Source organism: Microtus oregoni, unplaced genomic scaffold (assembly GCF_018167655.1).
Source record: "Microtus oregoni isolate MIOR12 unplaced genomic scaffold, Mior012 000026F_ref0000081, whole genome shotgun sequence".
In the NCBI taxonomy this organism is placed as follows: Eukaryota; Metazoa; Chordata; class Mammalia; order Rodentia; family Cricetidae; genus Microtus; species Microtus oregoni.
In genome coordinates, this window is record NW_024543085.1 from 22626382 (window position 1) to 22645597 (window position 19216).

Below are 19216 nucleotides of genomic sequence, written 5' to 3' on the forward strand. Positions count from 1 at the left end.
TGAATGAAATGCAAGAATTATTCAATTCAAGCATTTTTCTTAATTAAACATGGATATTTAGCTAAAATCATGTAAAAACATTTAATGCACTGTCAAAATCTTCAATATGAAGCAACTGATCAAATTCAAATGAAAATCTTGGCATCTCTAACAGTCCTGAGACACATGGTACAAAAATAAATAAATAAATAAATAAATAAATAAATAAATAAATACAGTGTTGGTTTTATTTTTCCCAGTTCAGGATTCTTCCAAAAAGCACACTCAGAAATGGATTTCGAAATTAGACTATAAAACTATATTTTCCTTAGTTCAGATATTTAAGAATGATGCTTTTTTTTTTATTAAAATGTTACCTGCAAAGAAGAAATATTATTTTGGGACACTCAACAGAAAGCCAATCAACAGGCATTTTTTTTTGCTGTCTATTGCTGTCTTCATTCTTGGGGATCTAAAAAATGATTCTATATATAAAAAGAGCCTACATGGACCTTATGAATAAAATAAAGTGACTGCTAATGTCTGCACTGAAGCTACAGAGGTAGCTCTGTGTATCTATAGGAAAGCAATGAGCCGCTTAAGCTAACTCAGCATAGAGAACATTTACTAACAAAATGATTGTAAGGACCCATTGATTTGATGAATGTCTAGGATTGTGTGTAATAGAGGAACCCAGGACAAAAATGGCTGTAGATTTGGCAGCTGTTAACAGACTCCCCTTATCTGCCCTAGCATGGTTTATTACCTCCAGACAAGCTTAGTGTTTTCTCTCTCTTTAATGATCCTGTTTTATGAAGCAATGAATATTTTCATTTGGAAAATAAGAATTCATTTACAGGTTATCTGAACTGTGGTTACTTTAATGATGCCAAGGGAATAAATGCGCTAATTAAGAGTTTTGAAGAATGACCTGGGTAAGGCCCATTACTGATTTCGGTGACTATTAGGCCCAGGTGAGAGATGGCTAACACCACATAGCAGGAAATATTTCAGTATGCAAGAGTTTTGAATTAGAAATAATGTGGAGTAATTTGGTCAGGTGGTGATACATTTTTCTGTAACAATTTTTAAGATATATTCTCCAAAGTAAAGTTTAACTCACCATCTGTCAATTATAACAACATAAAGAAGTTTATGCTAAGGCTACAACTTGATTCTTCATAGGATAGATTTTATGAAAATCTATTACAGGAATCAAATGTATTTACAAAATTTTATGCAAGTGATACCTTGTGGTAGAGCAATAAAATTCTCCTCATAAACACACCAAACTAATACCATGCCCTGAAGGATGTAGTATCAACTCGGGGCAAGGCGAAGACCTAAAAACAACGGAAGTGCCAACTAGAAAGAGGAGATTACCCTATTTTTAAAACTGGAACGAAACAACGCTCAACATTTGCAAAACATTCCTTTATTATTAGAAATAAATTATTTGTATAAAAATTGCATGCGTCAATCATTGCATTTATTTTGTAGCACAACCCAGGGCTTCAATCCGGTCAGCCATTACAAGAAACAGACTCAGAGTCTTATACAAGTTGAACAGTGTGGGACAGGAACAGGAGTTCGCACAATCACAGAAAAATACTTACAAGAATAACATCAGACATGGTTTATTTCAACAGCATTTTTTTTCACAAGCTAACATTAGTTTTCCTTTTGAATTTTTTTTTTAATGCTCACAAGTAAGCAATATTTTAGCTTGACACTCATTGGTTGTATTGTGTAAAATTGGTTTCTTTGCTCCTCCTTATTGATACTTTTGGCTCATGGCTAATTTTGTTCCTTACAAGACTATTGATCTGATTGATTGTAGTCCATGGAGATCTCCAGAAGTGACTTTTTGCAGTCTCATGTTCAATATTTGAGAACACGCACCCCCTTTCTTCAGATGGTGTCATCTCCCTATTCAGATTGAATGATTGCTGTAGCTGATATATGTTGTCTTGGTAGAGGATGCTGTTAAAAAAAATAGGACAAGTTAATAGTGCCTAATAACAACTTTGCTTATATGATTTCAAAATCCAAATTCCGCTAGGGCTGTCTGATGATAATGTTTTGCAACATGTTACTTAGGATTTTAAGGCATACAGTGGAAATCCAATGAGAAATTCAACCAAATTGTTAATCCACAAAAGCAACCAGTCCAGTATATGGATAGTTATCAGAAGAATGAACACAGAATTGCTAATCTTTAGAAAACTTAGGTGAAATCTCATTTTATGCTAACTTAACAGATCAAATTTTCATAAACATAAAAAGAAAGAACACACTGATATCCTACAATCTAGACATTAAAAAGTCTACCAGACTAAATCAAATATTTTAATTACTTTAGCCAATCCTGTAACCAAATGGTCATAATTATATGTACCTTGACAATGTCTATCTTCCATTTAAAAATTAATAGTAATTTCAGATTTTAGAAATTAACAAACCAAAATCTCAAGTACACACAATTTTTAACTAAATAGTGACACAGTCAGCAGATGTCTGTGGCTTTTTCAAAAAATTATAACTAGAGTATACATGGAAATAAAGTCTCAAAGTGTGACATTAGTATTTAATTCTTCCACTACCACTTACTATAAAACAACACTCATTGATGATGAAAGACTATAAGAAATATGAATAACAAAACACTCTCTCAAATTCACACTCATGCTGACATTTCCAGAGAATAAAGACATCCAAATAATTGCACAATTCAAACATATATTGTGTAAAAATGTTCAAAACTGTTACCTACTTTAAGTTAAAAACTCAATTATATTTAAAAACCTGAGCATGAATTTCAATGCATTAATTTAATTCAGATTGAAAATATTTTTAAATAATATATTATAGTTGTGTCCATTGGGCACTGCTAGAAATCGTAAAGCTGCTCTTTGGACACACTTATCCAATCAGACTTATCCTCCATAATGCAGAACACTTGTGATAGCCTGTCCAGCTTATAGACAAAGTCTTGCTGATTCTATCACTAAAGTTAATACAGTTAAGGAAGTACTTATGAATACATGACTTCAATAACTTGTTAATTTGAACAATATCAAGTACATATTCAAAATATGTCACTCTTGTGAATTTATGCTATCTTCACTGATCATTCTCGATTATTATTATGGGATAGTGGAGAAAAGTGGACTGGACTCCAGCGATACATTACATTCTGTTTCTACAAAGTGAATAACAATTAAATAGATCCACTACTAATTAAAGCTACAGCATGTTGTAAGAATAGAAAGAGAGAATACTTTGGGGAGAATTATTATTACTTTGGGGAAAACACTATAGTCTCCTTTCTCTGCCTTGTGTGCCTGTGTGTGTGTGTGTTGTCTATTACGTGTACTTGTGGTGTGTTTGACCCTGTATGTGTGCCCCTGTATGTATTTCTCTAAGTGTAAATCTGTATGTGTCCCTGTGGGTGTGTCTGCGTATATCACTGTGTGTGCATGTCTCTGAGTGTGCACATGTCTACACATAGGCACGCAGGTGGAGGCCGGACCCTATCTAAGATATCATTCCATGAAGTCATCCATCTTGTTCTTTGAGACAGAGGGTCTTCCTCAAAATGGGGACTACTGATTAAGCTAGGCTCAACGAGTCAGTAAATTCAGAAAATCACCTATCTCTGCTTTTCCAGTGCTTGGATTACAAAATAGTACCGATGTCCAGATTTTTATATGAGGACCATGGATCTGGCTCAGGTTTTCATGGTTCTGTGGTAAGCATTTAGTGACTGAGTCATCCTTTGTCCTTCTCTGATCTATTTGATAGCCCTCTTTCCAAAATGTAAGTTCGCTACTGTATTTATCTTTATTTTTTTGTGAAAAGTGAGATATAATAATTTTTATATTGGTTTACTTTTAATTCTCATGTTTTAATTCATATAATGCATTTTTGCTTCTAAATTTCTCTAAGTAAATAAATTCTATACATTTTTTGTGTTTTTGGTAGATTTTTCATTAATCACTTGTAGCTTTGAGGAAGAAAACAGACCATAATAAGTTAGAAAACTGACAGCACAAGGGTCCCTGAACTACCTGAACTGTTCAGCATCGTCAGAAATGTCTGAACGTGCAGGATAGCTTTGTTAAATGTGAAGGCTGGAAAAAGGAAAAGACACCATCAGACACGCTAAAGTGGAAGGGGTGAATCTCACCAGGCCACAGTCCTAGGTAAGGAAAGCAGACAACTAAGGGGTGCTGGAAACAGGAGAAATAATTCTCCTCAGGAAGGAGCACATCAACTGGTTATACAACATGAAAGTGACACTCTGGGAAATACACACATAAAACTAACACAAAAGATTTAAAAAGAGGTCATGGGATGGAAGAAAGCAAGAAGAATATACGGGAGGCTTGGAGGGAGGAAGGAGGGAAACTATGTAATAATACCCTAATTGAAATTTAAAAGCGGGGGGGGGGGGATAAGAGCTGTAACAGAGAAAATAACCTCAAGTAGTATGACTTTCTAAAGATGTTATTCAGCAGGCAGTGACAGGGACCAGATAGCCTTTAAAAGTTATTGTAACCTAGAGCGTTTATCACAAATCAGGTATGAAAAATCCATACTTCATTCTTCTAAGTGTTTTTGAACAAGATTTGGAACCAAAGCATTAAAGCAATTTCTAGGGAAAAAATATTGTACAATCATGTGGAGTCTCATTTTGAGATTTGTAGGGGCTGGATTATACAGGCCAATATTCCTACATTTTTGGCAGTCAAAATTCTGAGCAACCTGGCATGGCACAGTTTGCACATTCCAGTGGTCGCCTAGCTTTTGATAGTGAGATAACATGAAGCCATTCTAAGCAAATGGTCAGGCTATGTTAATGTCGTTCTGCTCCTTCTATTGTAATCTACGAGGTCACCTGGGGAAGAGATGTTTTTCAGTCTATGTGACAGAGCAGGCATAGATAGAAAGACATGACAAAATGGGCATAGAAAGGTGTGGACATGACCTAAAACATTCTCTCTGCAACCTAGAAAACAGAATACTAATGAACTTCCCTCCCAGTTTATGTTTTGATATAAAAGTTGTTTGGAGAAAAACACAGGATGTGAATTTGGGATTACATGAAGGATCCCTAAAAACTCCCTCCTGATATAGTCATGTGAGTTATGTTTTTTATTCCCACAACTTTACTCTGGTATGAGAAATAATTTCACTCTGGTATGAGATTATGATTCACAGAGAAACAATGTCAACTTTCCACTGGGCTTGAATAAAGCAAATCAAAATGCTGGAAACAGATACTTTAGTCAATATGAAAGCAACAATAGAAATAAAAACAAAGAATTTTTTGAAAAGGGAAAAACCCTGGCATGGCCTTATGAGACAAGGAAACTCTAAAGATGTCACTGAGTTTGTTTTCCCTTGGCTGTCAGATGCAGAAATCCATACCCAAATGCTAGGCAGAGTTTAGAGAATCCTGGTGAAAAGAGGGAGGAAGGATTATAGGAGTAGTGGAGTCAGGAACACCAAAAGAATTCCCACAAAATCAGGTAGCCTGGGCTCACAGGGGAACTTGCATGGAACTGACCTAGGCCTTCTGCATATATGTTATTGCTGTGGGATAAGCCTTCTGTACACTGGGATTATGTGTTGTTCTCATTGGTTGATAACAAAAGTTTCTTTGACCAAACTTCAGAGCAGTTTATTTCTCCAGTGAGACTCCTTTGGTGGAAGCTGAATAATTTTCATTTACAAGTGATTATCATTGGAGAAAGTGTCTGGGTTAAGCATGGGGGCATGCGGCCATATCTTCTTTCAGCTCTAGGGCCCCACCTGGTGCAGATCTGTGCAGGCTCTATGCACACTGACTCAGTCTCTGTGAGTTCATATATACACTGATCATGTTGATTTAGAGGCCTTGTTTTCATCTCCTCTGGCCCTTACACTCTTTCCACAGCCTATTCCTGTGGTTCCCTGAACTCTAAGGGGAAACATTTGACGGAGACATTCCATTTAGGGCTAAGGATCCCAGGGTCTCTAACTTTCTGCATAACATCTGACTGTGGATTTTTGTGCTTGTTGCCAACTGCAGAAGGAGGAACCATCTCTGTTGGTGGTTGAACAAGTATTGATCTATGAGTATAGCAGAATGTCATTAAAAGTCATTTTATTGATTTTATTAATACTTTTCTTTTAGGCAGCATTATTTAGTTTCACCCTAGGTCCCTAGGAAAGTATATATATGGAAATATATCTATATATCTCCTTCTCTTTTTGTCCTATAGGTCTTTTGCATATACATTATGGCTTTCAGTTTAGCATTTTTGAGGGATTTCTGAATGTGAAAATGAGTGGAACTCTTGGATCTTTTACTAGTCACTTTTCCTTCTGTTTCTTGTTTTATATTATTATTCTTTATTTGATTCTGTCTTATTTTTATTTTGTTATAATTCAAAAGCCTGTTTTCTAATAAGAGACAGAAAGGAGTATGACTCCAGATGGGAAAGGAGGTGGAGAAGAGCTAGAGGAGTAGAGAGGAAATCTATAATGAGAGTATATTAGAAGAGGAAAAACAATCTATTTTCAATAAAAGGAAATAAAAAGAAAGCAACACTAAAGAATGACTCTGTATGTCAGATAACTTTCATGAATCACTGTTTCAGAATTATTATGGATAAAAATAGAACAAAGATATGGAGATAAACCAATAGGGGAATTGCTCTGACAATGTTCATCCATGTATGTATGTTCTGTAGAAAGCAAGCTTTTGAAAAGGAGAATGAGAAACTTTCTTGGGTGTACCACACTGTGTTCGTAGGCTGAAGAAATGGCAACTGATGTCATTACTAATGAACAAACATAGCATAAGGAATACAAGTGGTGCAGTGGCGAGAAAATGATGGAAATCTTGTGTATATAAACTGTTTCCACCCCCCTCTCTGTTCTGAAACAACAGGATCTCTGGTTATGGAAAATGCAGTGCTGTGCAAAGTCAGGAAATCAGATAGCTTTCTAGCTTTGTACTCTATAAATTACTTATATGGAGTTCTGAAATGTTAACCCATGTCATAACATGGAAGTCTAAGATGGGACCCACAGTTCACTTTTAAAGTGAGTCGTCTGGGACTGGAGAGGCTGTTCAGTACTTAAGAGTACTCCCTAACTTAATGGTATTGATGGAACTGGAAAAGATCATTCTGAGTGAGGTAACCCAAGCCAGAAAGACAAGCATGGTATGTACTCATTCAGAAGGGGATATTAGCTGTAAGGTAAAGGATAGCAATGCTCCAGTCCACAAACCCAGAGAAACTAAGTAACAAGGAAGGTTCCAAGGGGGATATGTGAATAGAACAGACTTGGTGTTTAGACAGGGAGAGGGGCCTGGGTGGGGAGTAGGGATGGAAACAGTCAGGATCAAGTCGGGGGAGGATGAAGGGAGAGAGAACTGTAGTCTGGGGTTATTTCCAGGATGAGCTAAAAAGCTAGTGCAATAGAAACACTCAGCAGTCTATGAGGGTGACCTTAGCTAAGAATCTTAGCAATGGGGGATATGAAGCCTATACCAGCCATCTCCTGTAACCAAGTAAGACTTCCACTGGAGGGATTGTGACACCAAGAAAGCCACCTTCCGTCCTACCTGCCTACAAGGGGTGCTGAGGTAAAGGTGGTACAGAAACTGTGGGAGCGACTGACCAATGACTGCCCCATCTCGAGACTCATACCTTGAGAGGGAGCTTACCACTGAGGGCCAGGATCCAAATGTGGCTTAGCCCAGAGAGCTGGGATAGAACCAAACAGAACTGGCAGAAAGAAAGATTAATAGATAGATAGATAGATAGATAGATAGATAGATAGATAGATAGATGATAGATAGATAGAAGATAGATAGATGATAGATAGATAGATAGATAGATAGATAGATAGATAGATAGATAGATTCCTAAAGATATTCTGCTATACTCATAGATTGGTGCCTAGTCCATTTGTTATCAGAGGCGTCAAGCAGCAACTGATGGAAACAGATGCAGAAATCCATACCCAAATGCTAGGCAGAGTTTAGAGAATCCTGATGAAAAGAGGGAGGAAGGATTATAGGAGTAGTGGAGTCAGGGACACCAAAAGAATTCCCACAAAATCAGGAAGCCTGGGCTCACAGGGAAACTTGCATGGAACTGACCTAGGCCTTCTGCATATATGTGATTGCTGTGGGATAAGCCTTCTGTACACTGGGATTATGTGTTGTTCTCATTGGTTGATAACAAAAGTTTCTTTGTCCTATAGCAAGATAGAAATATAGATAGGTGGGAAAGCCAAACGGAAAACAGGAAGAAAGAAAGGTGGAGTCAGAAAAAGACATGAGCAGCCTCCCAAGAAATAAGATTCCAGCATACTGGTAAAAACCATGGACTCATGGCAATAAATAGAATACTAGAAATGGGTTAATTTAAATGTAAGAGCTAGTTAGTAATAAGCTTTAACTATAGGCCAAACATTCTGGAATTAATATTAAGGCTCTAAGTGGTTATTTAGAAATGGTACAGGGTGGGACAGAGAAAACTCCATTTACATGTATATGGAAGTTGTATAACTTGATCTTCTTGTGGGACTCCTAACAGTGGGAGCAGGGCCTGTTTCTGACTCTGCTGCCTGCTTTTGGACCCTGTCTTCCTAACAGGTTGCCTTATCCAGCCTAAATAGGAGACTAGAAGAGGTGCCTAGTCACACTGCAACTTGATATAGAATGGCTGACCGATGTCCATGGGATTCCAGCTCTTTGCTGAAGAGAAACCCAGAAGGATGAGTAGATGTGGGGTAGGAATGAATGGCGGGTGGGGAGGTTCTAGGAGACCTTTGTTTGGAGCATAAATACCGTCTCCAATGTTGAGTCTCTAGCACAAAATGAGGGTATGAGAGTAACTGTTTACATTCCCCACAACCCTCCAAGCTTGCAAAAGCTATCAGAAAATGTCCACAGAAAAAGTTCTTTCCCTAATGGTGGGCATTTTTCTTGTTCCAGGATAATTATAGAAAAGCTCTGAGGAACACAAGTCTGTCCACACAGGGGTGGGGGAGAGGAAAAGGGACAGGACAGAAGTACCTGCGAAGCCCTGCCTGGACAAGACAGGGCTTGGTCACCTACAGAACAGACGGATTATGGCATGACTACTGACTGAGGCCTGCAGTTCTGTTGCCAAACCTGGGCTTGCAAATTCCTGAATTATTTATGCAGGAATTTACTGCTCCTTGGCATTTATTAACACAAAGAGGATAAGAAAACAACAAAAACCACTTTTTCTCATTTCTTTTACTGTTCTGTGGGGTTACTTATTACATTTGCTCTAAATAAACTGCCAATATAGTTGGTTAAACAACAACAACAAAACCCAAAAAAATGAAGGAGCATTTGCTTCCAGATGACCTGAGTTTGGTTCCCGGTACCCACATCAGGAAGCTCACAATCATCTGTGATTTTATCTCCAGGGAATCAGTGGCCCTTTTCTGGATTCTACAGGTACCTGACTCATACATAGCACTCATTTACACACAAATAAATACATATGTATACATATACAAACACATGCACATATATCATACATATTAAAAATAACTCTTAAGTGAGCTTTCTGAACACAAAACTCTGTACTACATTGCATATATATGTATAATGGACATATACATATATGTGTATTATATATGCATATATATATATATATATATTTAGTCAGAATAAAAAATTCCAGCAACAGATTAGTAGCTAAAGTTATCAAGATTCTCCCTATACTAAAATAAAGGGTGTGTGTGCTAACATAATAGTTGTTCTTTAATTTACATTAACCACATCCCAAACTTTCATCCAGTCAGTAATTTGAATAATCTTAATTAGCATCATTTCTGCTTTCCTTTACCTTCCAAATGTGAACTTCAACTCTTCCAGAATACAATAAGATCACCCCCACAAGAGCCTCAATGTTTATAATCTTTCTTATTTTAGAGAAATCAGAGAAATATATGTAGATTACATAATTTCCACTTCAGCGTTCACAGAAAATAACAAGGAAAAGAACCAGTGTTGGAGATGTATTTAACAATACAAGACTGGTGCTTATTGACAATAGGAATTTTACTTTAAAGGGAAGCTGTTTGTTCTTCAAGGGATTGGAAAGGGCTATTGATTTTTCCTCCCATCATATCTTCAGGTGGGCCTGGGATGATTGCTGTTTATTCCACCCAAATGTTAGTTGTTCCCATTTGAAACCCATTATGTCCTTTCGTGGATTGTCACAAAAATACAGGTAGAGCACCAGACTCTGGTGAGTCATGTTCCCAGTGCCAATGTTAAAAGTGCAGAGTGCTGTGCCAGCAGCAGCTTGCTGGCACCTGCCCGGGTTTTAAATCCCCACAATAATGCTTTCAAGTTGGAAAACAGATAAATTCTGTCCCGAAATCATCAGCATTTTGCTAAGATCTCTGTCGCTGTTAAATCGTTTATCTATCATGGCAGCTGATGGTAAGCAGTTGTTACTAGCATCCTTCTTGCTGTTTGCTCTTGCAGGTTCTCAAGGCTGCTTTTGGAGAGGATGCTGTCTGTGTAGGAAGTGTTTCTGTACTGATGATTGAGATTTTTAGCAGATAATCTTGCAAAAGTCAAGATGGCTTTAAATGATGGCTTAAGCCATTAAGGGTTTTTTTTTTGATTTTTGTTTTATACTGGTGTGTGTGTGTGTGTGTGTGTGTGTGTGTGTACCTCAAAATGTATGTGGAAGTCAGAGGACAACTTGTGGGAGAAGCTTCTCTCCTTCAACAGTCTGGGTCCCAGGATATACTTGAGGTCATCAGACATGGTGGTAAGTTTTTTTTACCCACCCTGCCACCTCCCTACCCCTTAAGCTAATAAGCCTATTCAACATGCTTATATAACAGAGATTATCTCTATGCATAAAACTTTATAATATGCAATGTTCACATAGATATCCTGATACTTTAACTCAGAATTTTTGTCAGTCCAATGGAAACTAAATTTCTTTAGTAATTAAACCTAATAAAACTATTAGTCTTTTATATTTAATATCTATGATGGTTTGAATCAAAATGGTACCCACAGACTCATTGGGAGTTCCATTATTAGGAAGTGTGGTCTTGTTGAAGAAAGTGTGTCTGTAGGGGCAAGCTTTGAGACTTCAGATGCTCAAGTCAGGTCCAGTGGCTCATTCTGTCTGCCAGCTGTCTTCTCGTCAGGATAGAGAACCTCAGGTCCCTCTCTAGCACCATGTCTGCCTGTGTGCTTCTGTGACTCCTGATGACAATGTACTAAACCTCTAAACTGTAAGCCAGCCTCCAATTAAATGTTTTCTTATAAGAGTTCCTATGGTCATGGTGTCTCTTCACAGCAATAGAAACATTAAGACAATATCAAAAGAATAGCAAGCAGGGAATAGAGCCCGATAAAGGATTCTGGGGAAAGGGAGCATTTTTGTTGTTGGATATTCTTATTTTTCTGAGATGGGATCTTGTTGCATAACCCAAACCATAAATACACAATTCTCTTGACTCAATCCTCTTGACCCAATTGCTTAGATTACAAATATGTAGCACTAACAAAAGCACTTATATTAATTATTACAGACTTATACTATGGCATTCCCAAAAGACTAAGAGCCATTCTAGAGTAAAGACATAAGCTCTAATTTATTTCTCTTTAATTTGTTTATGTAACCAGGTGATATAAATAAACTTTTATCATATTCTACTTTCTGAATCTTTACCATACACATATCTAACCTGTCTAATGCTTTTATTTGGATATCAGTAAAAGCCTTAGCTGATTAAGTACATTTAAATGGATTGTCCTGGCTATCAGAACAATATGTTACTCTATGATGATTCTGGGTCAACCACAGAGCGAAGAAAGGTAGGTGAGGAAAATGGTAGAAAGGATTCTACCTTCAGGGTCATGAGACTTTCAAGGCTTATCATACTCAGGAAAGAAATTGAGCAAAGTCAAGAGGAGAAGAGAGAACATGGAGGAACCAAGTACTTACAATGACTCTATTATACATGATGACTAACTACACTTTTCCCATTTTCCCAAAGACCTAACTAACTTGTCATTTATTCATGCAAGATCTGGAGTACTGCATTCTACAAATATCACTGGTAAACTGGAATAACAAAGAGCAGCCAATACCAAAGCAATAAATCTTGTATAATATTGCCTAAGTTTCAAAAGTGAATTTTGCCAATGAAATCGCATTCCAAATGCCAAGCCCTATGGTACCTCAACGTAAGAGCTAACTTCCATATTTTGTTAAGGAGCTGAAGCTGGCAGTTTGTGTGCTGGAAACACAACTCATCTTGTATCCATTTAGCCCTTATCCATTGATTCTGACTGCTGTGAGAGTCTCAGGGTGCATATACACCATGCCCAGAGAACCAGGTAGTATAGCTCCCAAGACTAGTAGAAGAATGTTCCACGTACATCTATTAGGAAGTGCTCCCGCTCTTGACCATCTGAAAGTCTACAGATGACTTACTGTTGGTTTCCAGACTCTCACAGATTTCACTTTTCACCTCGCCATTTGGTCTGTCATTTCCTTTTTGGATCAGTTTGCTTTGCATGGTAGCAGCTGTCACCACAGCCTTGAAGCTTCTCTTGCGTTTTTGAATATTCTGCTCTGGATGAAAAATTATGATATAAACTTTGGGCATATAGAGCATTCCCAGAGACACCGAAGCACTTAAACTCATGGAGACAGTGAGGGTTGTTGTCTGGATGTACATCTGAGAAGAGGAAAAAAGAAAAAGCAACGTGGTTATTAAGTCTGACTCGTAGGAGATGAAGTAAATAACACACCATTTTCTAAAATTGTTCCAGTTTCTTTCCTATCGCTATATTGGAGAATATTTACAGAAATTGCCCTTCGCTGCAGTCAAGCTTTCATTTTGACAGACTACAAATAAAAATGAGTGACTTCATATTTTAAAATCCTCATTCCTTAAGACGAATTGGAAAAGGGTGGAGCTTATGTTACATTTTAAATGATAAACTGCATGAGGAAAAGGACAAAACACAGTCTGAGAAGAGACTAACACTTCCTCCCATATCCATCATTTTTAAAGGGTACCTGTGGACCAAATGGCCACTTCAATACTGAAGCAAAAAGTAAAGCACATGTAGTGAAGACAGAGGCTGAACAGCAGTGTAGGCCATCATGGTACACATTGCTTTTAGATCATGGATCTCATTGTATGGCTCCAATATCCATACCTGCTAGAAATCACAAACTTCATAAATGGGGCTGTATTTTGTTTCTTGTGATTTTTGTTTGTTTGTTTGTTTTGCTTTGTTTTGTTTTAACAACCTGTCTAAAGAACACTTCCTGGGATTTCTCAATGTTTATATCACATCAACATAAATATAGGAGCCTCAACAAAATGTGAAAGAGTTTTCCCTGGGGTTAGAGAGATGACCTAGAAGTTAAGAACACTTGTATTTCAAGAGGAGTACCAAGGGTCAATTCCCAGTACCTATATGGTAGAGCACGACTATCCATAATACCAGATACAGGGGACACAACATTCTTCACTGACTTCCATGGGCATCAGGAACACATATTATCTGGTACACAGACATCCATGCAAGCAAATCATGTATGCACATAGAATATAATAAATATATATTTAAGAAAACAAAATATCTCCACCTTTCAGATGTCAGATATCATTTGAAAAACATACAGTATTTCTCCAAATAGTACTTGATGATAGGTTTTAAATGTCAAGTTAGCACCATATAAAATCACTGACATCAGATTCTCACTGAGGAACCATCTAGATCAGAGCACTCCTTTGACATATCTATAGAGGATTGTCTTCATATTGTTAACGGATGTTGGTAGAATCAGCCTACTGCAGATGGCACCATTCCCTAGGCAAGGAACCCTGGGTCCTGTAGAGACAGGGCTGTACAAAAATAGAATACTTGCATGTATTTTCTCTTGATTATTCATTGTGGATATGACTAGCTGATTCAAGTTCATGGGTTGACTTCTACAAAATGATTGATTGACAATCTGGAAACATGTTTCATCAAGACTTAAGTTTTAATTCTAGCACCTCCCAAAATTGTGTCTGTGTGTGTGTAGGTGTGTAGAAAAGGAAGTTTGAAAACTGCAGTTTACCTGATTTTTGAACAAATGTAGATCTGGTTTTCCTCTCTGGCTATTAATTTATTTTCTAGAAAATCACACTTATGGTTTGAATAGGAGTGGCCCCATAGACTCATGTCTTTGAATGCTTGACCCATAAGGAATGACACTATTAGGAAGTGTGTCACTGCAGCAGTATTGTGGGGGGGATGCTTTGAGGTCTCATATATGCTCAAGTATACCCACTACACGTGGCCTCTTTTTCTGCTGCTGCCTGTGGATCCAGATGTAGGATTCTCAACTCTTTTTCCAGCACCATGTCCGCCTGCAAGCTTCCAAGCTTCCTCTCATGATAATAATAAACTAAACCTCTAAAACCATAAGCCAGCCCCAAACTAAATAGTTGAATTTAATGGTTCCTTTACAAGTGTTGCCATGGTCATGGTGTCTCTTCACAACAATGGAAACCCTAACTAAGATAGGGTGTTATTTAATAAAATAATATATCTTTATTTAAAATATGCACACAAAATACTCACCATACAACTTTAACTTTACAGAGGTACTAACAGAACCTTCTTCCAGGTGTATGTGATAAGAAAGATGATCCACAGACACAAGAACAAACCAGGGAGTTTGGGGAGTGATGAATAGATAGTGGTATTCTACCAGATGTCCAGGAAAAGATCACGGTAATTTTATTTTGAAGTAGAAAAAACATTTTTTTCCAAATTCAAATTATTTTTTGATATTGAGAGCTACATGCCTGAATAACATCTTCTTAATGTGATGGGTCACTGAGCAAAGGAACGGTCTGTGTTAGCTCACACTAAACTATATAAGTTCATCAAGAGATGCTGACAGTAATATGGCGTTAATAATTATCTCTTTCTATTCTTAGCTCTTTATCCTGCCTCCTCCCCCAAAACTCCCATAACCAAGGAAGCAGAGTTGCTTTTTCTTCACATCCTCTGATGGCCCTGCTATATCATCTGCTTCCAAACTCCATTAGTATTTACAGCCTGAAACAGTCAGATGCACTGAACTGGATGGGAGCACTCCCTGGAAAAGCCATAGAGAAGAAGTCCAGCGTACACGAATATGATATCTTTTCCTAAGAGTTATAACAAACTTCTCTTCATTCTTAGTAGATCAGCTGAACTCATCCAAGATCTCCTAAAAGTAGGTCATGACCTAGAATCCTAAAGGAAGAAAGGAGATATTCTAGTTCTTTGTGATCATCTTCAATCTTTTTTTTTTTTCAAAAGCTACTTGAATATAGACCTCTATAGACGCCCACATCTCACTTGGTACTTTTTAACCTCTTAGCGACTAAGGCAAACTCTTCTGAGAAATAAGAAACAAAGCAGCTTTATGATAACCCCCCTTCATTTCTCATACCATAAACACTGGACAGGGCTGCCCTCTTAAATCAACTTTAGCCTTTTTTCATATTAATACACACACACAAAATGCAAATCATTTAATTGTAATAATTAATAGTCTTCTATCTTCTTGTTCTTTTGCCTAAGATCAAATGAAAAATAGATTTTTTTAAAATTGTTTTTAAGCTTTTAATTAAAATAGAATTATGTGCCTTCCCCTAATACCTTTCTTCTTTACAGCCTGTCCCTGAGTTACCCTCTCTCACACCCCTCTCATGACCCCTACACTCGAATTGATACACTCTTTTCTTTGATTATATTTGTTACACATTTACAAATGTGTGCATATATAGTGATATTTTATTTATGCTTTAATAAATAAAGCTTACCTGAAGATCAGAGAGTAAAATTAGACCACTAGGGGCCAGGAAGTGGTATCATATATCTTTAAACCCAGAAATAAAATGGAATATAAATCAGGAGGAGACAGAGGCTCAGGGTACAGTCTACAGTTGCCCAGCCTTGCGAGAATTAAGACTTCTCTAGTGGCCACAACAAGAAAAATAAGTGTTCTTTATGCCTGAGTGAAATTCTGGATTCTGCACATTCAAATAATCGTGTTAAATTTTCTCTCTGGGAAAAATCACTGTCTTGGGTGTTGTCAACTTATCAGCAGGTTAGAGATGTCACTGTGGTTTTGGTAGAGAAGACCCGGATGTCTTTCATCAGAATTATTTGCTGATTTTCGTTACACCCTCTTTGGGATTAGGATGCATGTTTGTAAAATGGAGTGTCAAATCAAAGGCTAAAAGTGCAGCACTATAAATAAAGACTATCAGAATACTATTGGTCCGGTTCATGAAAAAGCTCAGAATCCTTAACTTTGAACTATTGGTAATGGTGGTTAGAAGTTATAGAAAAAGACTGTATGATCAAATGACGAGTAGAATATAAACTTTGTTAAGAGCTGAAAAGATGTTTTTTAAAGGACTTTAAAGATCCTTTAGGTGTATGTGCAGATACACACTTGTAAATCCAGAAGTCAGGAGCTGAGACAGAAAGAAAGATTGTGTGGCTCTGGCCATAGCCATGAGCAATATGACATCAAAGCCACGAGACGTTAGTACATAGAGAGACCACACCTCATGAAACCTAACATGTCACTGACAATCATTAACAATGAGGCATTTTTACATCAAAAGACAGATTGCCAGAACATCTATCCTGCATGGCACCCTGCATCCCTGAAGTCACTAGGCACAAGATGGTAGGACAAAAAACTGAGATTCACAAATTCAGATAAACATATACCTAATAACTAAAAAAAAAAACACTTAGAGAATCATGAAAACAAAATTATTTACATATTATGAAAAACAGTATTGATGTCTAAAAATAGAAATAAAGAGAGACAGACACAAAACTAAAAAAGCAAGAAGGCATCTAACACACACATAAAACTACAAGTTTTGAAGAAAAAGTCTACAGGATACAGGAAACTTTAAATAAGTATTGAGGAAGCCAACCTTGCTGATAAAAAAGTAAGGAAGGAATCATACAATATCTTTGTTTTTACCGTTTCTGGACACTGGTTGCAGGCATCAAAGAAAACCAGGATTCTGCATACCAAGTTCCAAGAAAAGAAAGGATTCATGGACAAGAAATGGGCATTCTCTGTTGTTATGGGAGTTATGCAGATTCTATGGCTGAGTGCAAGTAATTATGAGATTATAATTTATTTTAGAAATGTAAACGTCTACATACAGGGGTCAAAGGGACAGCTCAGCAGTTAAACACACTGGCTGTTCTTCCAGAGGCTATGGGTTTGATTTCTAGCACCCACATATTGACTTGCAATTGTCTATAGCTCTAGTTCTAAAGGAGCTATTATCCTCTGTTGGCAGCACATACATCCAAGGTTCACAGACATACATGAAAACAAAATGTACATACACTCAACAATGTGCACAATAAATCATTTTTAAAGTGTAAATATAAAACATACAACAAAAAGCACATATTTTTAGACAATTCAAATAATAAAACTGCCATCTACACTGCATTATTTTAAAATTTTTACATTTATTTATTGTATGTATGTGTGTGAGTGTATTTATATATATATAATATCTGTGTGAAGTGCCATTAGCAATCAGAAGAGAGCCCTGCGTTCCTTGGAACTGACTTTGTAGATATCTGTGAGCTACCACGTGGGTTCTGGGAACTGAACCCAGATTCTCTGCAGCTATAGCAAGTGTTTGTAACTGTTAAATCATCTTACCGGTGCCCCAATCCCTGATGAATTATTTTATAATGTCAGTGGGTTCGTCACAAAAATTGAGCATGAACCTGATTTTATAAAAGCAGAAACAAAATTTGAGGTGGAATTCCCCTGTGTAGTCTATAAATATATTTTATTATCATTTGGTTAACAAAGAAACTTCTTTGGCCTATGGCAGGGCAGAATAGAGCTAGGCAGGAAAACTAAACTGAATGCTGGGAGAAAAAAAGGCAAAGTCAGGAGATGCCATGTAGCTGCTGAAGGACAAGGATGCAAGAACCTTATTGGTAAGCCACAGCCTCTTGGCAAGACATAGATTAATAGAAACAGGTTAGCTTAAGATGTAAGAGATATCTAGGAATATGCCTAAGCTATTGACCAAGCAGTGTTGTAACCAATACAGTTTTTGTGTGATTATTTGTGTTTTCATTGTCGGGAAACAAGCAAGCAGACTCTGTTTACAAAAATAAAATTTTAAAACAGGAACTATTATTTCAGCCACCATAGTTGTTTGTTTCAACAAACAAACAAACACCTCCAGGCACAAACCCAGTACCACAGAAGGCAATAGAAGAAAAAGTTCAACAAAAAGTGGGTAGTCACAGCTAAAAAACACCACAAGAAATAATGTGAGGGCCCACAAATGTGAACCTGTTCCACTTTGACTGGAGATCAGAGAGTTTGAGCTTATTTTTGCTCTCTCAAAGTTGTTGACAACAGATGTGGCTACAAACAAAACATTCAGACCTAGGGTATGGTATACATTTTGAGTATAGAGGTGGATCTGCTCCACCTGGACCAAAGGTCAGAAAATTCAAGTCTATTCCTTATATCATGTTAAGGAAGTCTGTTGTCTCCCCCTCCCCTGTTGAAGTAAAGTATATAAGCACTTGGAAAATAAAGGATGTGGGATTCAGGATTTAGTCTTCAATGAATTTACCTCCCAGTGCTGTTCTATGTTTATTTTCTGTCTCTTATTTCTCTCTTATCTTTGTTCCTTTTGCTTAATAACTCTAATCCTCATGTTTCTACCCTAGAATGTATGAATTTCATTGATGCTGGTCTTCAACAAAATAAATAAACCCAGATCAGCAAATCAAAAGATGAGAAAGATACACAAGCCACCACCAGCACTGGCAGCACCAACAGAGCTGTAGTGACAAACAACAGGAATCAACAGTGTTCATTGGTATCTCTCAACATCATTGGTCTCAAATCCCCAATAAAAATGACATGGATTAAAAAAATGAATGTGAAAACAAGATCATTCTTTTGCTGCATCCAAGCAATATATCTTCACATGAAGGTAGACATCACCTCAGGGTAAAATAATTGAAAATGATATTCCAAGCAAATGTACCTAAAGGGCAAGCTGTTGTAGCCATTTTAATTTGTGACAAAACAGAGTTAAAAAAATAAAACTCATCAAAGAGAAAGGGAAT

At 37.1% G+C, this 19216-nt stretch overlaps 1 protein-coding gene across 3 annotated transcripts in view; it reads right to left on the reverse strand.

Moving 5' to 3' along the window:
* Positions 1-1407: 1407 nt before the first annotated feature.
* Positions 1408-19216, reverse strand: part of Grm8 (glutamate metabotropic receptor 8) — an 837648-nt gene continuing 819839 nt past the window's right edge. For 2 of the 3 annotated variants that reach the window (XM_041675768.1, XM_041675770.1), the window contains exons 10-11: positions 12495-12741; positions 1408-1962 (exon numbers count right to left, since the gene is read on the reverse strand). In XM_041675768.1, coding sequence (XP_041531702.1) covers positions 1913-1962; positions 12495-12741 — 297 coding nt within the window. In that variant the 3' untranslated portion in view covers positions 1408-1912. Of the gene's footprint in view, positions 1963-12439; positions 12742-19216 lie in introns of all 3 variants that reach the window. The other variant, XM_041675769.1, reaches the window with a different exon arrangement.